General features: G+C 34.8%; 2 protein-coding genes across 3 annotated transcripts; both read left to right on the top strand.

Annotated features, from left to right (window-relative positions):
* Nucleotides 1-1,270: 1,270 nt before the first annotated feature.
* LOC102809837 (uncharacterized) lies at nucleotides 1,271-10,118 on the top strand. 2 transcript variants are annotated; one of them, XM_085501456.1, is made up of 7 exons: nucleotides 1,271-1,684; nucleotides 5,844-6,017; nucleotides 6,335-6,427; nucleotides 6,625-6,816; nucleotides 7,282-7,380; nucleotides 7,711-7,996; nucleotides 8,322-10,118. In XM_085501456.1, the coding sequence occupies exons 1-7, from the start codon at nucleotides 1,592-1,594 to the stop codon at nucleotides 8,420-8,422; spliced, it is 1,038 nt and encodes a 345-aa protein (XP_085357582.1). In that variant the 5' UTR covers nucleotides 1,271-1,591; the 3' UTR covers nucleotides 8,423-10,118. The 2 variants fall into 2 exon arrangements, with proteins under 2 accessions (XP_085357582.1, XP_085357581.1); XM_085501455.1 differs by having other exon boundaries at nucleotides 1,272-1,684; nucleotides 8,319-10,118.
* Nucleotides 10,119-12,292: 2,174 nt separating this feature from the next.
* On the top strand, nucleotides 12,293-26,363 carry LOC100370313 (integral membrane protein 2C-like). The gene is made up of 7 exons (XM_002735770.4): nucleotides 12,293-12,494; nucleotides 21,488-21,649; nucleotides 22,451-22,519; nucleotides 24,247-24,366; nucleotides 24,542-24,643; nucleotides 25,148-25,412; nucleotides 25,882-26,363. The coding sequence occupies exons 1-7, from the start codon at nucleotides 12,405-12,407 to the stop codon at nucleotides 26,091-26,093; spliced, it is 1,020 nt and encodes a 339-aa protein (XP_002735816.1). The 5' UTR covers nucleotides 12,293-12,404; the 3' UTR covers nucleotides 26,094-26,363.
* The last annotated feature ends 1,584 nt before the right edge of the window (nucleotides 26,364-27,947 follow it).

Genomic DNA, 27,947 nt, shown 5'->3' with positions numbered 1-27,947 from the left:
TTTACTACAACCTTAAGATAAGCGTTGTTCGTCGACAAAAAGGTTAAGTGATCCATTACTACAATAGACCATATTCTTTCAGGCCAGGATCACGATTCTGCTATGCTGATTCATTCCTTTGTAAATATAAAGTTTGCTCATTTACAATGAATCTATTTTGGTGCCTTTCAATCGCAGTAGCGAGTAGCGTGATATTTGAAGTGGCGATTTAGGCACACATTTAAACCTTTTCTCTCGGTAGGGTAATAGTTCAACAAATTGATAAACGCGCTTGTTCCTCAATTCCAATACACGCCTTTTTTTCTCATAGAACACCCTAATATTTAAAATATTAAATCCAGGAGAACATTCAGGTGAAAATACTACTTTTTTATACTGTGACTGTATAGCTTATTTCTGCGCATGCGTGACCGCAGTTTCATGTACACTAATAGCTCGGAATAATATTAGTTTACAAATAAAGGAAGAAATGAAATTGATACTGCCTGGAGAACTCTGATATATTTCAGAAATTCGTCTAAGTGCAGAGGAAATCGTACCCGAACCTTTCTAGAAGCAACACTATTTCACTAGTCTAGTAATCGTGGGAGACAGCGCTCCTGATTCCTGATTACACGGGAAGAGTTATCAAACACAAATTACTCTCCGTTTTAACAAGTCACTGAACAGAATACAACGTATGTCTAAAATATCCAATTGAACAAAAGACGGAGTGAACAAAAGACGGGTGGGCTTGCAGCAAGATCCATGCTAAAGGATTATCAATTTCCCAAATCCAACTGTCCTCGTTCAGTTTTCTATTTACCGTGACATACGAACAAAGTAACTACGTATATCGTGATTAAAAATAACTCTTACAGATTCATATTTAGTATTCTAGTAAGTTGACAGGAGTAAATAATTAACAATACATGCCGTTGTTACATTTGTCATGTCAGTGGCAGGTGGGGAGGGGGATATTTTTATTTCGAAATGCAAATTATTCGGGCAATACATGAACTATGTAGGTCTTGGCTGAGGTGAAAGGCACCTTGATTCTCTTAGGAGAGCGATGTTTAAAAATATCCCCAAATGCATTCATCTTGGCAACAATAGGTATTTTGTTAGTGTACAACGTCGTGCCATATACCTTATATTATGCCAGTAGTCGTGATAATGTCACATTAGTTTTGTGCTATTAACATAACAATGACTCGTGATACCAAACGTACCTGGTACGGAAGCTCCCTCAACTTGATGAAAGTGAGAATGCTTAATCCATCGTAATTGACTGCTCACAATCGCAGCGGAACAAAACAGAAACGGGACAATTCACAACGGGTTACGGACAAAACAGCACAATAATACACAGATATATCTAACTATTATGAACATATCAATATTATACAGACTACACAGCTCTGGCCGTGCTTGGTAGAACAATGATCAGTCGTCTGGGGGATCACTTTTGCCTTCAGCAACAACTGCGCATGAATTTTTGACTCGCCAAATGACGTAGTTGTTATATACGAGGAAATAAGCAGTTGTTATACTACCTTGCTAAAGTGGAGATAATAAATATCGTCACGATAGTGTCGACAGTTTTGCGATTATGGTGAAACCAGGTGTCTACTCGGTCGATTCGGAAAAAGACAATGAGAAGAAAGATTTGAAAAAATTGCCGTTGCAAGATCTGCCTTTAGCGGTACGTATACCCGTAACATACATGAACACATATATTGGAGCTGTCAGTTACTGCGCAATAGCCACAGTCTATCATACCGCTATAGCCATAGTCCGTCCATGGAGCTAGAAAGGGAGGCCCATCACACTGGAGCTCAGTAATAATAGAGTTAAAAAAAACAGTACACTATAATCACAAGTGCAAAAAACCGAAAAGTACTAAATTTGTCGAGATTATTTTATTTATAAAGTTAAGTGAACAGATTATCGAGTTTGAGACAGTATATTTGAATTTTCTCGAAACAACGACCGTCGAAAGCTTGCACAATAAATACTACTTTATAATAGGTGATTTTACGTTCAACTGCGAGAAATCTCGTATTGCGTGAAAGACGCGGACCGAACGTCTGCCGCAAAAATCGAACGATTTGATTTTGAATTCGATTTTTTTTATAGCTCAAATTCGAAGGCCGATCTTTGACAGGGGAATATTGCGTTTAGATACCCTTACTTCATCGAAATTGACCACCATCAAATGTGAACAGCACATTATTATGCGTGGAAATACCCACAGAATACTTCCGCGTTTGTCGAACCCCACGCGATATTTTACGCCGTTACAACGCTACGACATTTGTTTGTTCTGTTTTTATGTTCGATTTCACTCATAACGCGGGATCCCGCAGTGAACGGAAAATGGACTATTACGTTCCTTATCACGTGACCTATGAACGCGGATACGTACATCCGTGTAAAATAAACATAAATAGTTATAGTTTGTTTCTTTTTTTCAGGGTTCAATTTTTAAGTCTTGCAGAGCTGCTAGCGTGGCGAATGTAATATAAATGTCGGTATGCCACAGTCTGACTGCAAATGGGTGCGAAATCGTGGCGTGATATTGCGTTTTATCACAAACGCTATTTGGTGCACAACTCGTCCATGCCGTGCACAATGGTTACGTTCAAGTTGTCTGGCAACAAGCAAACGCTTTGTCGCGTGTTTCCATGAGCTAGCGGACTTGTATTTCTGGTGTTTAATAGAAAGGGGAACTGTTTTATCTTTTAAGACTTCCAAATACTGCAGACTGATTAACATGTCTCCTCCAACTCGGAGAGTTGCGTCGTAAACACCGGACTGCAATAATATTCGGTTGTTATATTCGCTCTATTAAATGCCATTTCATCGGAATGTTGCAAATGAATTTAATTTGAAATATATTTTATATATTTTAAGAGCGATTAAAGTTTACTAAAAACATTCGCCATTGTACAAGTGGTTTGTACATCCGTCGCCCAGCTAGGATGTACAACGTGTAGATGGGAGTCTATAGGCGGTTCACTGGTCAGTGACACGAGGGAACCAGGAAAACTGTAGTTCGATTCTGGTCGGGGAAACTAGATGGGAAGGAAAACTAGACGTGACACTGGTAAGGGAAAGTATTGACCGGACGCCGGGATGAAAAATGTGTAGATTGGTTACTGGTCGTGAAAACTTATAGACGGTACATAGAAAAGGGCAACGCCTAGACATAACATTAGTCGGGGAAGCTGTTAATTAATTGTTAACTGTTAATTGTATCCGTCTGTCTATCTGTCTGTCTGTCTGTCTGTCTGTCTGTCTGTCTGTCTGTCTGTCTGACTGTTTGTCTGACTGTCTTTGTCTGCAATGAAATATTATTAGTTTGAATTATTTGCCCAATTAATCAAATAATAATAATAGCGAATTGTGATTAAATGTAGTACATACCGGGTATACATGGTGTAATGTGAATACATAATTAGTTTTGGGCCACATCTGTGCATATTAAGTAGCACAATCTCAAGCGTATCATAACGGCTTTGATCAAATTTGCTATATAATGGTGATATGTCTGCTGTCTGATGACCCTAACCTCAAATGCCATTGTTCCTTCACTGAATGTTGGAAATTTCATTTCCTAGACATTTTTCTTTAATAGAACAACAATGACTGCATGTATTATGTATTCAAACGAGAGCTTTGCAGAGTGATTGAGTCTTGTTCTGTTGGCCATTCAACATTGTTTCACACACTGTAGTCTCTCTGCTCTGTAAAAGTCACCATTTAGGATTCGCTGCTCGCGTTTTGTGATTCAAATTTGGATTATGTATTCTTTAAAACATTAAAATGAATAAAAATACCATATGAAACAATAAATTGTCAAATACGCCGAACAATCGCAATTAGACCCCCGAGTTACGAGTTGTCCCCATAGCAACCACGAGGTGTTATTAAAGCATTAGCGCCCAACCATGAAATAATAATAAATTCCCCATCAAATATATTTTCATATATATTAACCGATCGACAATATTCAACTGTGTTTGTTTATTTATAATAAGCGTATATATAGCGACAAAGCTATACTGTGACGATATGGCATATCGTTCAAAACGTTGACAAGGTTCCGAGCTGAAGTCCTCCACCAACTACACGACTCAACCAAACAAAGCAAACCCCATTACGTCATAATTTTGACGAAGCGATCACGATTCGTCGTCCAATACACGACGAGTGTATAGTATATTCAGTAGACAAATATTGTTCAGTGAGTGAGGTAATTTCCCAGTGATAATAAATAGATTGTTAAACGACTTACACAAATATGGCCGCCGTGTCTCCCAGTATACATAAATGGTTGCATGTGGTACAGATGTACTCACTAACACTGTTTCGTACAATAGCCGTTTAAGAACATAATAAATATGAACCGAAGTGCGCAAGGCTGGCTACGAATTGCAAGTCTAAACGTTTTGTCGATCACGTGGAACACGTCGTAATATACGATTTAATGAAACTGGTATCCGATCAAGTTCAAGGGGGTATTTGTGTTTTATTGATCATCTGATGTGGTCAAATGGAATCCAATACTAACATTTGCATAGCTATTTGACTGGATGCCCTAATTTGCATAGCTGTGTGACTGGGTGACCTAATTTGCATAGCTATTTGACTGGATGCCCTAATTTGCATAGCTGTGTGACTGGATGCCCTAATTTGCATAGCTGTGTGACTGGATGCCCTAATTTGCGTAGTTGTATGACTGGATGCCCTAATTTGCATAGCTGTGTGACTGGGTGCCCTAATTTGCATAGCTGTGTGACTGGATGCCCTAATTTGCATAGCTGTGTGACTGGATGCCCTAATTTGCATAACTGTGTGACTGGATGCCCTAATTTGCATAGCTATTTGACTGGATGCCCTAAATTGCATAGCTATATGACTGGGTGCCTTAATTTGCATAGCTATATGACTTGGTGCCCTAATTTGCATATCTGTTTGACTGGATGCCTAATTTGCATATATGTATGACTGGATGCCCTAATTTGCATAGCTATTTGACTGGATGCCCTAAATTGCATAGCTATATGACTGGGTGCCTTAATTTGCATAGCTATATGACTGGGTGCCCTAATTTGCATATATGTATGACTGGATGCCCTAATTTGCATATATGTATGACTGGATGCCCTAATTTGCATAGCTATATGACTGGGTGCCCTAATTTGCATAGCTATATGACTCGACATCCTAATTCACATAACTTTTTGAAACTGGGTGTCATAATTTACATAGTTATATGACATGATGGTCTTATTTGCATGGATATTAAACTCGATCTCATAATTTGTATCGCTTTTTGAGACTCGGTGTCCGTCACGGTATTTGCTTAGATACATGACTCGGTATTTTAATTTGCACATATTATACTCATATGTAAGATTACGTCATACCGCTTTCATATACACGACCATACTAGATGATCCACCATATGGTCCACAACTTGTTAGCCTAGATACGAAACATGCATTGCATTTGTTTTTCCCATGAAAACTGGGATTATAGTACGGTATGGCATTGGGCCCAAAACCAAGACTATTTGTTTTTAGTTTACGCTCTAGTTTAAAATCAATCTCAGTTGGTGATCTATGACCATGAATATTCAAATAACTAATGTTGTTGCTCTCCGGTTGCTGTTGTTGTTTTCAAATGTTGAAAATAATTATTTATTTCTATGATCACAGTGGTTCATATAAACAACCACTGTACATAGTACTACATTCCTAACCAAACGCGGTATTTACGTATATGTTACTTTTTAATCATGTTTCTGGAAAAGTACAACATTTAAACAAAACTATTTTACTATCTTTTTTTGTTAGGTGGGTGTGGTGAAGATCTTGCCAGAAAATGCCAGTGATGCAGCCCCCAAGACATGCTGCACTCTGCGACGGTTGTGTTTTCTAATACTTGCTGTGATGCTGATTTTCTTGGCGATTGGAGTGGGCGTCATGACATATCATTTACTTTCACGAGATGAGTATGGTCACCACAAGGTAAGGCTGCTTCCTAATTTGTTCAACTAATTTTTTACGGTATCAGTTTATACCGGTACTATATCAGGTCCGACCAAATGAAATGTAACCAGAGCATGATTATACAGTCGTCCCGACGCATGGAGTCTTATATATTTGTCTTTCGACCAGTTACTCTGTTGAGATTTCGCAAGTAAGTTTCGGAGCGGACTCGCCCGCAGATGGTATCAGCTGACACAATCAGAACGACCTCACTTCCCTCAGGTCAAACGGAGATAAAATTAGTTATTATTTGATTAATTGGGCAAATAAATCAAACTAATAATATTTCATTTCAGAAAAGCAAATTTGACTGTCATGTCACTTACGAGGAAGATAACCCAGACAAGGACAAACAAGAGGGCGAGCAACCAGTCGACAATGTAAAAGTGGTTAGTATACCATCCTTAGTATCGGTGCCAGTAAAATATTAGTTCTTCGTAAACTGAAACATCGTTCTTTTTAAAATGAGCTCGCGATTTGAATTGAAACGTGTAGTTTATGATAACAAACAGTGTATTGTAGTATGTGCTGCGACCAACGTGCAATATCAATTACTAATATTGCATTCATATTTAAACATTTTCAGCCCGATGTATCAACAACGTCAGAGCCTGGTCAACATGTGATTATACCACAAAGGACAACTACGATGAGAACCACCACAGTTTCCCTGGGATATCTGGACGAAGAAATCGAGATAGACGATGAAACAGAAACGTTTGAAATCCCACCTGGCGATGGCTGTGAACGAGTGACTATAATGCACGATTTTACAGCGGTGGGCAGAATTTGTTTTCTTTGCTACCTTATTATATTATTAATTATCATATAATTATCATATTAATTATATAATTATATAATTAATATTAATTTTATAATATATTAAATTATATTAATTATATAATTATCATATAATTAATTATCATATAATATAATCAAGAAAACACAATAAATTATATTGTATTAACATACGTATGTACACAATCCCAGCATTATATTCATGCACGTTCATGAATTAAGGTTCTAGTTTCGACTTAATTTATCTAGTTTCTTCATAGTTTTTTGAATATGTATTTAATTATTTATTTAATTATTAATTTTTTGGAAGTTTTTGTACGTAATAATAATAATAAAAAAAATAATATAAATTTAAAAATAATACACACTATACATCAAATTTTAATCAGATTATATTGAAGCTTACAGAAGACATATTATCATTTTCTGTTATTTATCGAATCAGGGTATATCTGCTTATCGAATGTGGGAATCAGAACTGTGTTTCGTGAAGCCACTGGAGTCAGAATGTATGCCTCCCTGGATGCTGGCAAGGCGAATGTCGGTACGTAAATAAAACATACATCATTCATGATTGCTATCAATACAAACAGTGTTCGACTGACTGTAGTTTGCAATGTTGTTTTAAAAGTTCTTCGAAATGTATTATCCTTTTTTTTTAAAAAAAAAACTAGTAAGAGCAATTGCTAACTTTAACCCATGCGAAGTCGTGTTTGACACGGCTTCCATACAGCGTACACGACGTACTAGTATGCTTTATTCACTTGAAATTGTATAGTGACAAAACCGCCAGGCTGGCCGAAGACGACGAACTGGGCAATATTGGTGCAGTGCATATACTACTCATCTATAAAACATTCCGTTATTATTTCAGAACCCCGAATATTTGCGTCAACACTTCTCCATGGTACGAGAGAATTACGTGGCTGTTCCACCTGCTATCCCGGACGTGTTTACACTGGGACCGTTTGTAGGCAATCTGTGCAATGGCATGTTGACATACTGGCTCGAAGAAGCTATTGAGAGAGAAGAGGAGCCGCATGTCCCAGGGAGCGAAACGGAGAGCTCCGAAGAGTCCGAATCCAGTGATAGTAGCTGGATTCCATCATGGTGGCACCACGGACCTCCACTTCCTCCCAGGCACAGAGGGCGTCGCGCAGGTACGTATCTCGTGTAATAGCAATCTGCCATTGGTAGGTAGTTTGGATGCTGATCACGTGAAATTACTAATAACTTACATAGGTAATTTATCACATGATGTTAGAGGCATGTGGCTCTAACATCGGAAACTTTATATTGAACACGGCCATATACCTGCATCAAATTTTAATCAGATTAGTCAGATGAATGGGATGGTCAATGATGGAAATTATTAACTTCTCTTTAGTGTTTCACCGTGTGTATTATTAATGGTTGAATTATGCCAATGACATATTTAAATATCAATCTACTCTCACTGTTACCATTGTCATATTATTCCAGTAGCCAATTTGAAAGTGGAGACAAACAAAGAGACCAAGATTCGTTACTGGGATGGCACCCCAAAAGTCAAGGAGATGACAGTTCGATACAAAGTGGATGAGTAAGAATACACTCGCGGACACGTACATTAAAGCAGAGGCTGGCACCGTCTGGAGTCATAGCGAAGAAGTGACATCTCGTGATTTTAAGCTTGAATTTTCAGACGATAGATGGGTTGAGAATGCGGATTTAACACATATTTGAACATACTTATACTTTTATTGCTTTTTACAAAATGTACTCAGATTGCAACAAATGCTTTGTTTTTAACTTACACCCCAACGTACGCCATAGTTGTCAAACAGCGCGGCGTGCATTAAGAATGGGTGTAAACATTTTACACTCGTTGTATTCGTCGCTTGGGACCCACACGACGCGCTGTGTCTCCCATGGCGTTTTAAATAACTAGCCCTCAACAAATAATGTTTTCTCAGATCCCTTTAAAGGATAAGCAAAAATAGTCTGGTTGCCCCGGATGGATTTTAGTTGATAGCCGGTAGTCAATATTGACTGTATGTTATTCTCATTACTCACGATGGATCATCTAAGGGGCAATTGAAAATCCAATAAACACATTTCACAAGGCTGCATTTAAATTGACATTCAGAACGCTGACTTAAATATTTAATCGTCATGTTGTTGGCTTTCCTACTGGAATTTCAGAAACATATTATTTTGTCTGTGGGGCACCTATATATACCTGCAATATATCACTGAGTACCTTGATGTGGAGTGACGAAATTTGAAATACTAATAACAAGGAAAAAAACGTATTTACATCTTTACATTTTTATTTTGAAATATTACATACAATGTCTAGTTTGTTGTTCAAGTTCATTTATAAATTGAATTTAGACTCAGACATCTAATAAATAATATTAGTTGTCTGAGATTTAGATAACTTTAGCCTGTTTGAATATTTTTTGGCATCTTGATAAATTAACTAAGACATAATTTATCGTAAAATGAAAACGATAAAATATTGGCAAAAAACAATTGCGCATGCGTCCCGAAATTACTTATACACATATACGCACGGTGATCAAATTATAGCCTAACAATTTAGTGATGACGGATGAATATTCATAGTTACCCACATTGCGTCAATTTGCGCAATTTGTAAATCGTAGGAAAAATGTTGGTCACATCATGGTTGTTACTGTCCATAACACGGTCCTAATTTTACAACCATATTCGAATATTGCGAAAATAAAAACTTTCTACATATAACCGACATCAACATGTGATTACATTGTACTTACAGTGTATCGCATTTGGTAATTTTCATAGTATGGACAACAGCCAATACTTTGTTATACCTTTCTTTATGCAAAATATGCGATCTTATTGTATTTTTGTGACTGTGATCATAAAGCGGGGGGGGGGGGGTCGTCACTTGTGGACGTGCACGCGCGATTTCCATGCGATGAAGACAACGCATGATACAAACGCAAAGGCTTATGGGTAGACGCTTGTTTGTAAACACGTTTTGAATGTCTGCCCGCATGCGCAGGTGACGACTCCCCCCCCCCCCGCTTTAATATCAGTCATGTAGTTATTGCTTTTTTTGTGATTAATTGCACACTTCACACTACATTAACGAGTGCAGTTCCGTCGTGCCTTGAATTAATATGTAAATATAACACGCATGGTTGTAGAGTCTGACCAATTGGAAACACGTGGTATGCGTTCAATTACTTTATATATATGCAATGTATATTTTATTGTACGGTTGAATAAATGCACTTACTCTGTATAAAACGTGTTTAAATTTTGTATAGCTATCGCAATTCGAAATGATTTTATGGCGATGTCAGAACGACCGGTCCCTGTGTGGTGTTTTCTATACCTCTAGACTAAACACGGTCCTATTAAACACAAGCGGGGTTTGATGTCGTTCGGCCGGCTAGACTGAACAACAGTCCTTGTGACTGAACACATGCTTTCTAAAGTTCATATCTTTTTCGACTCACCATTTTATTATGATTCTATTTAAACCAGGGTCACGGGCAGATCGCGTGACATTTTAGGTGTTTCTGCATCCTTCCTATAAATTAGTACATTAATACAAAATGGAACCCCTTGTCGTCTGTATAGACGCTGCCACACCTGACAATGACTGATGGAAGTCGTGAGTTTAGTTTACGTTCGTGAAGTAATTCCCCCCAAAAAACACGATCATACATGTATATACCGTTAACTACCTGTCAGTTTCCCTTGGAACATTTAAAGAGCGACTTTGCAATCACTCGTTGGAAACTTGCAAAACGAAAATAACACTATATTTTATGAGGGTGTTTTTTTTAATTTTCGCCCTTTAATTACATAGTAATTAATTGTGTTTCACTAATTAAAGTAGAAGACCGGCTACTAATAGTCTGAGTAGCGATGCACCCTCCTAACTTGAAACCAGTCAAAAATAGTGACGTAACAAATTATGCTACAGACCCACACCGTTGTTCGTTGTTTATATACGATATTCTTTTAGTGGTTTGATAATTTCGAACGCTTTTTAGATTCAGTGTTTTATTTCCTTCAGGGTAGTATTATATGTTTGCCATCAGTCAAAATCATCTGAGGGAAACCATAAAACGTCGCTTTGATTTGCTTTTAGCGTAGTTCAGATGAAGCCATATAAAATGATTTTACTGACATTCAGTTCTCGTGATCGCTACCTTTGTATATGATTAAAATCTGTTGTAGGTATTGACTCCAATTCCTATATTTGTTTATTGTTATTTTTGTTTATTTATGAATAATTTGTGGTTTTATTTATCATTAAGGCGACCGAGACTCTGCCAGTGACCGGTGGGTCCGCATTTATACCAAGATTTAACGAATGATTCATTTTATCAAATGTAACCCAGCTCTGCTAGCAATTTTAAGAAAATCCGCCCATAAGTTATACTGAACTAAAAGTAATTGCCGTACTTGTTTCCATGGCAAAATTTAATAGGTTCGTCCTTATGTAAATGGTAACCATTCCAGAAAAATTACAAGAATCCATCGTTAGTTTTTAGAGTTATCCTACTAACAGACAAATAAACAAACAATTTAAACAAACCAACGCTACCGAAAACATATTCTCCTTGGCGGAGGTTCAGGGAGTTCGAACGAACAAGCCAAAGGGGAAAACAAGGACATAGGAAAAAATCACAGCACAAACTTCACGATAAAAAAATCAAAGAAAAAAACCCTCTGACCACAGGGACTGCGCTCTGACTCACAAATGTTTTACATTTGATATCCGACTGATTTAGAGAGGCACTGCAGGCTAGTAAATTCAAACCGATTTCGCGATTAGAACATATTGTTGGCATTATTTTCAGTATTTGAACAAATGGTCAACAAAAAACGCCCTTAGCCCGTACGTGATAGCCGTTGCTTCCTCCCGTGCGGGTCTAATATAAAATTATTCTTAGCACACACTTGGTGTAGTCTCGGAACTACAAAATACGGGTGTGTTACTTTTTTTTCATGATTTTTTTACTGTGTTTTTTTTTTGTGTGTGACTTCCATGGTTTTACTAGCCTGACATGTAGGCGTGAGTGGCGCCCTCGTCGGCCGAGCGGCATCTGTGCTGAGTTTGGAGCACTGCGGAGGGCGCAACTCACGCGACCTTGTCAGGTTATGGCTGTACCACAGTCCCTCTATGATAGAGGGACTGTGGCTGTACAAGTGACGCCGCCTTATTAGCGTAATAATACCACTATTGTTTGATAGACTTTTCCCAAGACTTTTTTTCCGTTCTCCAGAGGAAGTAAACAAATGTGGATTAACATAACTTCTCCAATGCGAAATACTACTACTACAACTGCTAATATAACATGACATAATGATTAATAACTCTATATGTATGTCGAAGCACGTGTCATCACTTTGTTTGCACTCATAAATCACACCCTCGACACTACCTACTAAAAAGATAGAATCGCCCGACAACACGAATGACGCCATTACTTTTATTTTTATTCAAGCAAGTAATATCTGGGCCAGGATTCTGACTCCAACATTTTCATGGTATATTGAGTGTGGACAAACTGAAACATGGTAAAACCATCTGTATACTCGGCAGAACACGTGAAAAAAGATGACGACTTGAAAAAGGAAAAGGACACCGAACTACCGCCTCAAGTGGTAAATATTCTAGTTGAGTCGTCTCATCGCAGGGTTCTTTTGTAGTCACGGTCGTAAGACCTTCCATTTTTTGTGCCCCAAGTTAGTGTTTGTTTACCGGGAACGGTCGTCATGTGACCAGTAGGTTCTGTGTACATTTCGTCTTACTCAGGCTTATATTTACTGCATTCTGTTTTGTAGTATGACGTGATCCAATTCTTATTTCAATTGGCGATATCTATATACATATAATTGAATGGTTTTAGCACCGATTGACTCTGTGTCACGGCCAAATAAAATGGCTTCCACCTCAGTTCCGTGTATGCACCGTGACAATGCCAGCAACGCAATTAAGTAAATAGTGACCTGCGTGTTTTATTACTATGATAACACCTTGTGACTCAGCATTTCTGTGCCCACTTAAAACTAAAATAGTCTTTTTTGCAGTACTTATCAACATGAATTGATATATGTTTTGACAATATATTAACGGTCACGAATCATTTTTTTTCCATTTGTGTAGATTGACTTTTACTTTTGACGTCGTGCTGTAAACAAAATGGGAATGTTTTTTTTTGTTTCCTTGTTCGTAAACACTAAATACTACTTTCTCTTATTTTTAATAATTCGAATTATATAATTGAACCCCGGATCATGTAACATTACTAGAGAAAACGAAACGAGTACGGAGTAGCCAAATTTGGTACGGTAAAAACTAAATTATACATGCTTTTGCCGATATACATCTGAATACTGGCACAGACTGAGAAAGTTATTTTTTGCACCACTCTGTCGCAAATAACAGTTATTAGCTCCGCTGTCGACTTTGTCGAGCGGAGCTTATCATATGAGTGATTGTCCGTCGTCGTCCGTGTCAATGTTTTACTTTTTCGACTTCTTCTTGAAAACTACAAGCCTGAATGCTTTGATACTTGGTGTATATGTACCTTGGGTAGACCTCTCTCAGATTTGTTCATTTCATGATGATATCTTCAATTCTCTAATTTTGGTAAATATTTTTGTCATTTTTGGTAAAAAGTGATATTTTCGACTTCTTGTTAAAAACCGCAAGTCCAATTGCTTTGATATTACATATATATGTACTACATGTGGACCTCTCTCAGATTTGTTCATTTCATGATCATATCTTCAATTCTCTAATTTTGGTGAATATTTTTGTCATTTTTGGTAAAAAGTGATATTTTCGACTTCTTGTTAAAAACCGCTAGTCCAATTGCTTTGATATTACTTATATAGGTACTACATGTGGACCTCTCTCAGATTTGTTCATTTTGTAATGATATCTTTAATTCTCTAATTTTGGTGAATATTTTTGTCATTTTTGGTAAAAAGTGATATTTTCGACTTCTTGTTAAAAACCGCTAGTCCAATTGCTTTGATATTACATATATAGGTACTACATGTGGACCTCTCTCAGATTTGTTCATTTTGTAATGATATCTTTAATTCTCTAATTTTGGTGAATGTTTTTGTCATTTTTGGTAAAAAGTGATATTTTCAACTTCTTGTTAAAAACCGCTAGTCCAATTGCTTTGATATTACTTATATAGGTACTACATGTGGACCTCTCTCAGATTTGTTCATTTTGTAATGATATCTTCAATTCACTAATTTTGGTGAATATTTTTGTCATTTTTGGTAAAAAGTGATATTTTCGACTTCTTGTTAAAAACCGCTAGTCCAATTGCTTTGATATTACATATATAGGTACTACATGTGGACCTCTCTCAGATTTGTTCATTTTGTAATGATATCTTTAATTCTCTAATTTTGGTGAATGTTTTTGTCATTTTTGGTAAAAAGTGATATTTTCAACTTCTTGTTAAAAACCGCTAGTCCACTTGCTTTGATATTACATATATAGGTACTACATGTGGACCTCTCTCAGATTTGTTCATTTTGTAATAATATCTTCTATTCTCTAATTTGGGTGAATATTTTTGTCATTTTTGGTAAAAAGTGATATTTTCGACTTCTTGTAGAAAACCACAAGTCCAATTGCTTTGATATTACATATATAGGTACTACATGTGGACCTCTCTCAGATTTGTTCATTTTGTAATGATATCTTTAATTCTCTAATTTTGGTGAATGTTTTTGTCATTTTTGGTAAAAAGTGATATTTTCAACTTCTTGTTAAAAACCGCTAGTCCAATTGCTTTGATATTACTTATATAGGTACTACATGTGGACCTCTCTCAGATTTGTTCATTTTGTAATGATATCTTCAATTCACTAATTTTGGTGAATATTTTTGTCATTTTTGGTAAAAAGTGATATTTTCGACTTCTTGTTAAAAACCGCTAGTCCAATTGCTTTGATATTACATATATAGGTACTACATGTGGACCTCTCTCAGATTTGTTCATTTTGTAATGATATCGTTAATTCTCTAATTTTGGTGAATGTTTTTGTCATTTTTGGTAAAAAGTGATATTTTCAACTTCTTGTTAAAAACCGCTAGTCCAATTGCTTTGATATTACATATATAGGTACTACATGTGGACCTCTCTCAGATTTGTTCATTTTGTAATAATATCTTCTATTCTCTAATTTGGGTGAATATTTTTGTCATTTTTGGTAAAAAGTGATATTTTCGACTTCTTGTAGAAAACCACAAGTCCAATTGCTTTGATATTACATATATAGGTACTACATGTGGACCACTCTCAGATTTGTTCATTTTGTAATAATATCGTCAATTCTCTAATTTTGGTGAATATTTTTGTCATTTTTGGTAAAAAGTGATATTTTCGACTTCTTGTTAAAAACCGCTAGTCCAATTGCTTTGATATTACATATATAGGTACTACATGTGGACCTCTCTCAGATTTGTTCATTTTGTAATGATATCTTTAATTCTCTAATTTTGGTGAATGTTTTTGTCATTTTTGGTAAAAAGTGATATTTTCAACTTCTTGTTAAAAACCGCTAGTCCACTTGCTTTGATATTACATATATAGGTACTACATGTGGACCTCTCTCAGATTTGTTCATTTTGTAATAATATCTTCTATTCTCTAATTTGGGTGAATATTTTTGTCATTTTTGGTAAAAAGTGATATTTTCGACTTCTTGTAGAAAACCACAAGTCCAATTGCTTTGATATTACATATATAGGTACTACATGTGGACCTCTCTCAGATTTGTTCATTTTGTAATGATATCTTTAATTCTCTAATTTTGGTGAATGTTTTTGTCATTTTTGGTAAAAAGTGATATTTTCAACTTCTTGTTAAAAACCGCTAGTCCAATTGCTTTGATATTACTTATATAGGTACTACATGTGGACCTCTCTCAGATTTGTTCATTTTGTAATGATATCTTCAATTCACTAATTTTGGTGAATATTTTTGTCATTTTTGGTAAAAAGTGATATTTTCGACTTCTTGTTAAAAACCGCTAGTCCAATTGCTTTGATATTACATATATAGGTACTACATGTGGACCTCTCTCAGATTTGTTCATTTTGTAATGATATCGTTAATTCTCTAATTTTGGTGAATGTTTTTGTCATTTTTGGTAAAAAGTGATATTTTCAACTTCTTGTTAAAAACCGCTAGTCCAATTGCTTTGATATTACATATATAGGTACTACATGTGGACCTCTCTCAGATTTGTTCATTTTGTAATAATATCTTCTATTCTCTAATTTGGGTGAATATTTTTGTCATTTTTGGTAAAAAGTGATATTTTCGACTTCTTGTAGAAAACCACAAGTCCAATTGCTTTGATATTACATATATAGGTACTACATGTGGACCACTCTCAGATTTGTTCATTTTGTAATAATATCGTCAATTCTCTAATTTTGGTGAATATTTTTGTCATTTTTGGTAAAAAGTGATATTTTTTTCTTGTTAAAAACCACAATCATTTATTGTGAAAAATGATATTTTTGAATTCTTGTTGAAAATAGCAAGTCCCATTGCATTGATACTATCCATATTGTTCATTTTCTAATGATATCTTCTGTTCTTTAATTGAAATGTGCATCGCTAACAGCGGATCTATCTCAGCCGAGAGGCTGCTTGTTTTGCTTTTCAGTATGGAAGGCATTCTTTCAGTAAATAATGCATAGACTGGTCAGGGCTAGGAATTAACACTAGCCCAAGGCACACAGTGCAGACTACGAAATCTTGTCCTGGGGATACTGTACTATTTTTTTTTTGAATTAGTAGCCCATCTAGACTACTAAAAATTTACAAAAAATATTTGTTTTGAAAAAAAGCAATTAGTCTTCAAAATTATAGTTGCCTCACACAAATTGAGCAAAATGGCACATATTTATTTTTATTTACTGTTTTCTGCATGGCTGTACGAACCTTAGAAACCAGAAGAACCAGATATTTCCATGGGAATACCAGCTTTTAAAACTGACAGCCTGTCAAACTTTCAAGAATTTTGTTAATTTTGAGCCCTGTTAGTGAGATGTCCCCACACTTCTATTCAATTAAAATAGTGTAAGCAACTGAAATATATTATATATAAAAATATAGAAGCAGATGCAAAAGGAGTAAACAATGTAAAAATTAAAAACCAATTAAAAAATAATTAATGCCTACACATTGGATTATAATTAGCTGACACAATATACTGGTCATTCTAATATATAAATAGAAATGCATCTTGTATGAAGTAATTTTTTTACCATTTTTGGCAATTCAATCGAGCCTTAAAATGATATCTATATGGATTAGATTATGTTTGGTCTTGTACAAATTTCAATATAGTACACTCTGTTTTGTAATCTGTTCGCATAGACTATGTCTGTACTTTAAAACTAAATGCAATAAACATTATTCTCTAGTTATTAATTTCACTATTTTCATTGATAACTAAAATTTGTTTAATTAAATCCACATAAAATAGAACTCATTGTTTTCCGGCCAAGCTTGTGAACTTTAAAACCCAGTCCACTTGCTCAAATCACGAAAATAGTGACAATAAATGTTTTTTACTGTATTTTTTTGTTGTGCTACGGATAACAGGTAATCTGATTTCTCATTGAAAATTTAGGTTGAAAAGTATTACTAGTCTGAGTGAGTCATATTGTCTAACACTTTGGCTAGTTTTAGTTACCAGTATTTCTTTTTATTTCCTCATTCCAATTTGACTTTTGTTGATTGACTTCTTACATGTAATAACAGAAATACTTGTTTTATCAAAAAAATATTAAATGCAAAACTTACTGAGGATTAAAAATCAATATTCTGAGGCATACATTCAATTACCGGTAGTCATGAGAAACTTTGATTGTTTGGTTTAATCATGGAAGGTACTCCATACTCGTGGTACCTTCCATGGTTTAATAGACATCAGGAGACTACCTGGCTGATTGACCCAAAACAACTTGGACTTTTTTGTGAAAAACTTCTGAGAACAGTTTAGGGAGGGCGGGGCAGGGTCTAAAGAAACATTTTAATAAAAAAACTTGTACTGTATTACCATTAAGCATACATTTGTCACTTTATCATCCAATTGCTGCCAATCATAGTTCAGTTATTGGTTCTGTACTTGTTATTTGCTCTTAAGGTAGAGATGCAGTTTACCTGACAGGTATTTTAATTAGTTAATTAGGAAACCAAGATGACCTCCCTTGTCCACAAAACTATATATTTTCAGAAAGCTTATTGTATGAATTTTAAAATTTTGTTAGTATTTTTTTTTATGGACACTGTAGTTTGAAATATGCACAAAAATGTGCTTTTTAGTCAAAAGTGATTTAAAAAAAAATAGCTTCTAAACCATGCTTCTGTTTCCTGTCAAAATTTGTTTATGGGTACATCAGTTTACTATGAAGAAAGTGCCGTCTTGAAAACTGTCTACCAGTTGTCAATTTTGCATGGCAGCAGCTCAAATTTCACTCTTTCAAGTTTATGCATAAATTAACACCCAGGCTAGTTGTCTGTACGATTGTTGTTACACTGTTCAACCAAAACCAATGCCCCGATGGCATAAACACATTGTCTATCATTTGTGAAAATTTCAAAACAAAAGGAGCTATTTTTTTTTAAAGTTCTGGGATGTGCACTAAAAAGAAGCTGAGATAATTGCTAATTTGCATAACAATTCATCCAGTAAGAAGTTTGCTAATGCTCATAATTAAAATGGCTGTAACAGTTCCAAATTTAAATGTATTATCGTTTTGTAAAAAGTTAAGTATAGTGCATAATATGGAGATCCCGTTTCTTTTTTTCACCATGTTTCTTTTTTATTATTTATGTGCAGTCTTGCTAAATCTTGCTAAGCATTCAATAGAGAGAATGTTTGCACCTGTTATCTATATTTTAACATCGTCTTTTTAGTATGTTCTACTATTCACAATTCCACAAAATTTTAACAGTCTATATCCAAGACTGTTTGGATAATAAAAAGCGAAAAGAAAAAATTCACTCCCAAGTGCCCACGAACTTGCATCTCTACCTTAAGAGCACCCTGCACAGAATCATAATACTGGAATTAATTCTTTAAATGTATAGTTTTCATCTCTACTTTTGATTTTGATTGTCAGTCTGATGTTAAACTTGCAAAATATAATCTCACAAGAGAAAGATGCCTGAAATAAAAGATGACATCATACAACTATTTATATATAGTGCAATTGATAATACCGGGAAATACTAGTAATATCTTTCCAGTTATTAATAACAATAGGTGTGTTGTCACGTGATGGGTGTGGTGGGAATAACAGTTATTAAATATGGTCACCATATCATAATTGATATAATAGCAACAAATTGTTCCACTCAAATATTTATATATAAAGTTTTAATTGCTAGCCCTAAATGCATCACAACATGAATGTATTGAATTTAATCAAATTTAATTTAATTCAGTTGATTGAGTATTTGGACAAACGAGTGTACACAAATTCCATTCGCAGAAGAGATTAAAAATGTAGCATGTATTCAATTTCAAATGTGCATCGTGAAATGCAAACAGTTTTAAAAAGCATGTTTTCTGTACAAATATGAAATATTTATTATTTATAAAATACACTTTGAATATTGAAAAAAATAATGCAGAAAAAAGGCAGTTCTAAAATCAATATTGTTTTTACATTGTTCAACACTCATTGAAATTGGTAAAATATGTCCATAAATCAATTAGTGTGACAGGGAATGCTGGAATTAAACCTTAGCTTTCATTTCGGTTTTGTATCCAGAAATGAACAATGAATCACACTAGCAAACGTTAATAATTATAATAATAATAATAATAATAAATAATACTTTTACTGTGAGAACCAGCTTGTTAAAAAGAAAATTAAAAATTTACTAAAGCGCCCACAGGCATAAAGAAATTTAAAATTAACCTTATTGATTTGTCTTACTTGTGAATTGCAGCTTAATAATAATATAAGATTATTACAAAGATACCTCAAAGTATGCACGAAGACGGTACAGTAGCAGTATCGACCTACACCGACACGCAGTGGGGGTCGATGCGACAGCATACTGTATCTTTGTAATAACCTTATTATTATACATCTTTTCCTACCAAGGATACATCATGGGAATGCCGAAATCTAAAAAGTTTAGAACAGAATCAGTGAACTGGAGTCAGGTCAAACCTTGGGGGCAGCCATGTTCGTTTTTATTATTATCAGAGGACGCTTACGTGTGTAACCATTCCATATTTGGAATTCGCATTTTCTTATAAGGTAGAATGAAAATACTCCGTAATATACCGCAAAATTACAGCAAGCTGTAAAAGATGTATAATAATAACTTTTATTTTGAGAACTTGCTTTTTAAAAAGAAAATTAAAAATTTACTGCAGAGAAAATTGAAATTAATTTTATTAGTTTGTAGCATTTGTAAATTTCAGCAGGTGACATTGTAACCAAAAGAATAATATCCTGATCTTGTTTTAAATTTCCTATTTTCATTACACTCAGTGTGGTGAATAACTAGCAGCAATTAGACTTGCTATTTATAATTTATTTTCTTCATGCCAGACATTGTAGTGTACATCTTATGGGAAACTAGACCTGTTAGCTAGCTAAACATTCTGTAATTCAAGTTTGGAGTTAATTAAATGTTTCTTTTGGTTAGTGTATTTTCAGTATTACTGTATAGATTTCTGAATGCAACTAAATTCACTATAGACTAAAATTAAAAAAAACTAATAAAAAAAAATTCAATAATGTATATCCAGTAACACTGAAAATAAAAGTAGATATGAATAACTTTTTATTTTACTGTCAAATAATGGAATTAATTTGCGCTGAAAATACATTTTGGTAGTTTGTATGTAGTTTATTTTCACTGATTGATGAGTTGACTGTGAAATATAGGAAAATAGATATATTTGCTGGATTTTATTTCACTAAATCATCCCTTTAGCAAAAACAGTGTCTTGCATGAACAAGTTGACAAGTTCAAAATTGAAGAATTTTTTAGTAGAGCTGAAAGGTGTACATACAAGTGCCCATTTTCCAGTATGGCCAATTTTAGGCAGTTTTAAGGCATACCCTATGAGCAACCTGCATATAAAGACAACCTGTCTATAGTGACCTCTTTTAGGCAGCCTTCAGGCATGACATATGAACAACCTGTGTTGTTTGTTTTGTTTGAAACACAACGCAATTTAAGCATGCTATTTTAAGCCTGTTGAATTGTAATTTAGGGAATTCTTTATGTATGGCAATGTATTATGTTATTATTACTTTGAAAGCTAGGACTTGGGGGGGGGGGTATGATAATGAATAAAAAAAACAGTTGTTTTTTTGCAGGAGTGGCCAGTTTTCACTGTTCCCCCTTTTAATAAATAATAAATGCAATGTAATTTTACTAAATTGGGTATTTTTTTGTTTTTCTCCCTGTTGCTTCATGTACCTCAAATAACAAATATTGAGTAAATAAAAGGCTAGTTTTTTTGCTATTTACGGGTACTGAATTTGTTGACTAAACATAAATTACAGTCATAATAAGTCGTGTTTTAATGATCAAATAATCAATAAATTCAATTTATGTGCTTTTTCACAGAAGGTGGTTCCAGATGATGCAGTCATACAGCCTGCAACAGCGCCCCCGCGCCGAAAAGGTTGTTGCACTCCTCTCAGATGCTGTTTATTCATTGGATTACTGGTTTTTGCCCTTGTCGGTCTCTCAGTCGGTGTGTACATTCTTGTAAATCACTATGATGGGGTGAGTTAATATTTCAAATCTCAGCAGCCATTTGATGAGTTCTTTGTAGTTCAGTTTGTCTTGTATTTTAAAAATGACGACAATTTACAAATTGACCACTTTAGCTCCTGTGTGCCGAGCACAAACAAGAGGTTGTATATACACCGTACATTGTGCCACACATAGTCACGTACCTTCATTTGATAATCTGATACACGACGGCTGAAGGGTGACCATTTTAATGTTCAAAATGCATGGACAGATTTAGTTCAAACTTGTATGGGACATGATGCGTGTCATTTTGTTTTTTTTTCCCCAAAGAAATTCAAAGTGGTTAAACTGTATTTGTTCGATAATCCAATTTATGATTTTAATGTTAAATGTTCATTAAAATCAAGCATTTCAACTGGAGTAGAACCAGATCTCAGTCTTACATGGACAGCTATTGTTCTAATTCAGTACATTCATGAGCATAATAGTTGCTTTTGATGCATAACAATTTTGTTCGCGATTCAAAATATCTGACTATTTTTTTTTTTTTATTTTGATATCCAACTGATAGTCATTGTTGTCCTCCAGTTTTTCATGCATTGCATTATATTCACAATTGTCATAAACATAACAGTATACACATTGGTTTATTTTGTAATTTGATTTTTATTTTTCCTGGCGTCTCCTACCCATTTCTAATGCGATAATTTCACTGAAGTCATAATACTGTGAATATTTAGTCTGATCAAATTCAATGTCTATGTCAATTTGAATTCACAGCTTGGTAGTCCATCATGATTTTCAATATTGTTCAATTTCTCTCGTGCACAGAATCGTTTTACTTGTGGTGTAACCTACGATAAGCCTGGACGCTTTCATGATGATTACAGTAGTAAAGAAGTGAGTAATTGTAATATTTAAGTAAGGTTGCATTCACACATTGTATTATATGCAGCACACCTTCCATTCATTGCTATGATCACCGTGAAGAAATGATAAAATTCTGAAATACTGAAGCTAGTGTGTTTTGAAGCTTTGTGGTGTTTCATCATGAAATCAATCCTAATTTGCATTGATGTAATCCCTCAAGGCCACTTTGCTTTGTTTTAGGAGAAGTTATTAATAAGCCATATACTGCTCACTTCGAGATAGCGTGTGGCCAAGATTTACGTTCTTGGCAACTAGTTTTGATCATGTGACACAGGTCAAGCTTTCCCCCAGAGAGGATGGCAGCACCATTGTTCACTTTGTTGTATTCTGTTCACTCAACAACATCGACTGTACAAAAATGCTACAGTGGGAGTTAAACAGTGCTCTTATGGTAAATGCGAGAGTGATTCTCGAATTCATCTAAAGTATTACACAAATGAAGAGTTTTTTACACATTTCCAGCAAACTAAAACACAAGCTGAGAAATGTGATTGGTGGATCAGTGCCTGTTTTCATGCTGATGACTTTGAGAACACTGGATCACGCAAGACACTTACAGTAGTTAGACTGCATTAGTGCCCAGTGTCCTCAATTTCGAAAATCATGATGCATACCCGAGAGCCCACATATTTTGTCGAAGTCAAAATCTTCATCAGTTTCTTCATTGTTGAATGTTTTTGATGGTATGCAAACTCTTGATGAAAACCACTTTCAGCCATAACGTATTCTTGCACGATTTGACTTGCAACAATGTCTTCCAGTGACCTGATGGGTCAAGTCTGTTATTAACGAATCTGAATGCTATGTTGTCCAAAGGCAATTCTTCGGAAATTCCCAAAGACTTTCTGGTAATGTATTGCAGAAGTGAATTATCAATGTTGAAGTACGATCTGTTAGAATCGATTTCGGCAAATAAACTGCATGACTTTTTCAAAAGCTAACCAGCAAAAACTAAATATGACAAGAAGTATTTACAGCATTTCACTTTTATTAACGCAGAGTTACCATGCTATACACATTCACAACATATGTGACGGTGGTTGATGTTCATGCTGTATATTATAAAAATGATTCCCAGTAATTGTTAAGCAATAATCAAAGAGTTTTATGATTAGACAGTCTAACTAGGGGCATTTTGAAGGGAGTGAGCACTTCGCCAAGCATGGGCATTTACGTGTGTTCCTTGCACTTTATCAGAGACCGACATCGTCTCCTCTAGTACTGATACCAGCAACTGCAAGGGGTGTAGAATTTGATGTTGAAACACCAAATTTACGCACAAGGCTCTTGAGCACATATAAACGTAAAAAGAACGATAAAACAAACGAATCACAGGTGTTGAAATTAGGACAACAGACAACATTATTTTAGGACACCATTGTGAACCAAAGCTTGAACTGTGTCATGCGGCTGGCAACGGTTGTCAGGGTATCTTGCGTGATCTTGCAGTGAGCGACATATCCTATATTCAATTTTGAGATTCTGTTAGATAAGATTACAGTGTGTATCTTGTGAACTGTATAAAATCCAACATAATAAATGCCTACAGGGGTCAGTAGGAGACAATGTAGGAAATGCAATTTTTTTCTTTAATGCCATCATTTCACTGCAGATTTTGTGCATTTGTTATTTAATGATTATAATTAACTTTTTTATTTTGAACAAAACTGATATAATTTACCACCACTACCAAACAGGATGAAGACGGTCATTTGGATGCTGATATTATTATTGATCCCCAACGTGAGTACGAGCAAATTGAACAACCCGAAAACGACGAGTGTGAGCGTATCACCATTATGCACGACTACACAGTGGTAGGTACTGATTATGGAAATAAAAAAAAATCTTGCCCAAAAAGCTGATAATAAAGATATTTATTTGAGAACATGTATGAGTCTCAATTCATTTATTATAAATATTTTGTAAAACATAAATAGCAAGGAAAATGAAAAAGTTTATCACTTCCCTTCTATTCTTGCTATTTCATAGCAATTGTCCGCATACAGATTATGGTCTAGTAACAAGTGCTATGTAAAGATCCTGAACCAGACAACCAGCCTGAACCCACAGGAATTCTGGGAGAAACTGAGGGTAAGTTTCACCTGTTTGAATTTTTGAAAGCATAATTTTCTCATTAGAAATTGGAAAGCTGATCCAGCTGATTCTATTATGTGTCTTGTTTTGCTGATATGCGCATGTTATATAGTGCATTGATTATTTAATTGTGTACTTTATACAGTGCTTCAACCAAAATAATGCACAAAAATATGTGTAATTTTTGTAATTGCTACTACTGTAAAATTATTAATTTCTAGTACTTGATCTGTTAGAAGCACATCTTCAATAGAAGTGCATTAAGATAAAAAAAATGGTTTTTATCGTATATTGGGTCACTAATATAATATAATATTATCACTTTTTGATTGATTCAATAAATAGTAGTTCATTATTAACAGATAATAAAATATTTAAAATGATTTCAGAAAACTTTGTTCTTCATACAACAAGTTCATTGTTAGAATAATAAGCTATCTTGCATCTGGTTGTGTGTCCAGCAAAAACACATATTGACCAATTATGTTTCTTTTATTGTAGGATCCAAACTTCTTTAATCAACATTTTCAAACATTGGTGGAGACTTACCTTGTGGTTTTACCACGATTGGAGCACTTTGGTGGTCTTGGTCTCTACATCCCACTTCTCTGTCAGGACGTTGATACTTATTGGCTGGAAAAGGTCTCTACAGTTCAGATGGATGAGTTTATGAACGAAGCTCTTAGATTGTTGGCGGAAGTGATGGGTGACATGATGGGTGGTACTGAGAACATTGACCAACAACCTGCTCAACGTAAGCGCCGTGGTAAGTGTTTATTTCATGCCAGTCACTGTATTTGGTCTATTAGAAGCAACATTTCCAGTTGAAGAGTGTATTATCTAAGAATTGCAAATAGTTGCTTGTTTCATCAAAAATATGACTACGGGCAAGCCGTTGTCATTATGAATGTTTTTGGGGGGGCTGCTTCCACTTTTAGCGTATGTATTTTGCTACAAATATATGCAAAAGCTTTTGTACGTGTAGCTTTAGTATAGATATCTTAGGATTAGATCTGTTTATGTTTTATAATGCAAAATAGATAATATTTAAGAATGTTAAAATTTGTGGTAATACTCATCCTGTAACATTATAGAAAGAAAAATGGTAGGAATATTGAAACACATTTTGAAAAAAATCGTTTGAAGAATGTCTTCTTTAACTAATTTTGGACCAAATCAGATTATTATTACTTTTATTACTTTCTGTAATAATTCCTCTCTGTCTTCATCTTTAGAAACCACTAAGATGCTTGATGATGTCATCACCTGGGCTGGGAAGAGTGTACTTGATATGCAAATTTTGAAACCGGAAATCGCTGAAGTCTTAAAGAAATCTGGGAAGTTACCAGATGGGCAGCCATCAATTGGGAAGGCTGGAAAGATTGCGCGAAAAATCGCCAAAAGTATGCCAAAACATGCCATGCGTATGAAAGCAAGAAATATCTAAGTGTTCATTACGAAATTAGCAACATTCATTGCTATAGCAATAACCTTGAGATGCACTTCCTAGCCTTCAAGCCAAATATTGTTGTGATGTTGTAATTTAAAAAATTCAAATGAAAACAGTTTTTCAATTATTAGATCACTGATTGAGCAATTTTGCAACAAATTTGGCCGGAGACTTTTTGGATGTAGTGGCATGTTCACATATTTACCCAGTCATATACTTGTATATATATATACGGAATAAGAAATGAGAGATTTTCACTTTTATAAATATGCAATTTACATTTTATTTTGTGACCTTTTAGTGACATGTACAGTGAAAGGCATAAAGCTGGGGACGTTATAAACATTTTATAAATATAAATTTATATAAACCAAAATGACAATGTGGAGCTCTCCAACCAATCATTATTAAATATTTGAATAAAAGCTGATAACCAGTATTTACAAATTATTGATATGTTTCTAAAATAAGGTACAGCCCTTTGCCTTTCACTGTAATTATACCATTCCACAATTGGTCTAATTTACTGCTCTGGTTAATTGACATTTAATATGGTTTTATCAATTTACTGATATTTGGAGATTGTTTCGAGTTCTGCTAGAGTTGATGTGATACAATATTCCGATGCACAATCTTCATCCTAAATATAAACCAACTTATTGTTGTCAATTCGGTGGGGTAAGAACAACAATCGTAGCCTCAAACCAAAATGTGACCCAGCTAGTCTGACTTGCTTGTTGCTATGGAAATGTTTTATTTCACCTGATGGTCTGTATACTACAATTCACCCAAATCTATAACCTAGATTTGTTGATGTGGAATCGTTCTAAACTTTTGTATTTGCATCTCAGGTGTATTTACTCAATTCCACTATAGTCACCATCAAAACACTATTATTTGATTTGTGTGTATAATTTCTATTTACACACTGTTATTAATCTCATAATTACTTGTGTATAATACTTAAGATATTTCATACAGGTAATTTACAGGGCTATGGGTCTTGTTTGTAAAATTACTATCATCGCTATTGCAGCTCTGTTTAATATATCTGCTCTATTAGAAACACATCTCCAATAGAAGTGCACATAAACCAAAATTTGGATTCATTGTACATGGAATCAGTAAAAATGTGATTTATTTTGACTATAGGCTCACCTTATTTACCTAAACGTGTGTGCTGCTGTAAAATCTTTATTAGAAGCGACATCTCTAATAGAAGTCACACCCATTTTTTTGGCAACAATTGAGAACAAAATAATCATAATTTCTCATTTGTGTAGATGTTCTAATAAAAACCGCATCCCCTCTGTTGCTTTGTACCATTTTAGTAGAAACTGCGGCTTCTAATACAGATTTTACACAACTAAGGGACGACGTCAAAAGATTGATGTCGGATAAAAAACTTATTTCCTTTAGTTTGGGGGTGGGGGGTTTTGACCTCAAAAAGTTTCCATCCGACAAGAACGAATCTTGGAGTATTTGTAGTTCGTTTTTTTTCTATCCAATCATGGACAGAAATAACCGAAAAGGGGAAAAAAACAGAAAAATGGTTTGGTTCGAGTGTAAATCTGTGGGTCAAATGAGGTGCATTTGTGAAATCTGTTTACACCCACCCGACAACCAACTGCTATGCAATAGTACTGTCCGATTATCCATTTGTATTTAATGGTGAATGTAGTCTGACACCATGACCAATATTTATCAATTAAGTTTCAGTGGGGAGTAGGGGGGTTTGGAAAAAAACTAAAGGAATTAAGTTTTTTATCAGACATCGATCTTTTGACGTCGTCCCTAATAGAGCAAAAACCATAGATGTTTTTGAGAATGTTATATTCACATAATTCAAGA

The sequence above is a fragment of the Saccoglossus kowalevskii genome, chromosome 7, assembly GCF_978046115.1.
Source record: "Saccoglossus kowalevskii chromosome 7, keSacKowa6.1, whole genome shotgun sequence".
Lineage (NCBI taxonomy): Eukaryota > Metazoa > Hemichordata > Enteropneusta > Harrimaniidae > Saccoglossus > Saccoglossus kowalevskii.
Note: the sequence above shows the minus strand (reverse complement) of the source record. Positions and strands in the feature narration are given on the sequence as shown.

What these genes read in the sequence shown, in the direction of transcription:
- LOC102809837 (XM_085501455.1), top strand. Translation starts at nt 1,592, where the DNA reads ATGGTGAAACCAGGTGTCTACTCGGTCGATTCGGAAAAAGACAATGAG. An exon ending in CAGTCGACAATGTAAAAGTG is followed by an intron (nt 6,428 to 6,624) that starts GTTAGTATACCA and finishes AAACATTTTCAG; the next exon opens with CCCGATGTATCAACAACGTC. An exon ending in TGCTGGCAAGGCGAATGTCG is followed by an intron (nt 7,381 to 7,710) that starts GTACGTAAATAA and finishes TTATTATTTCAG; the next exon opens with AACCCCGAATATTTGCGTCA.
- LOC100370313 (XM_002735770.4), top strand. Translation starts at nt 12,405, where the DNA reads ATGGTAAAACCATCTGTATACTCGGCAGAACACGTGAAAAAAGATGAC. An exon ending in TTGTAAATCACTATGATGGG is followed by an intron (nt 21,650 to 22,450) that starts GTGAGTTAATAT and finishes TCTCGTGCACAG; the next exon opens with AATCGTTTTACTTGTGGTGT. An exon ending in AATTCTGGGAGAAACTGAGG is followed by an intron (nt 24,644 to 25,147) that starts GTAAGTTTCACC and finishes CTTTTATTGTAG; the next exon opens with GATCCAAACTTCTTTAATCA.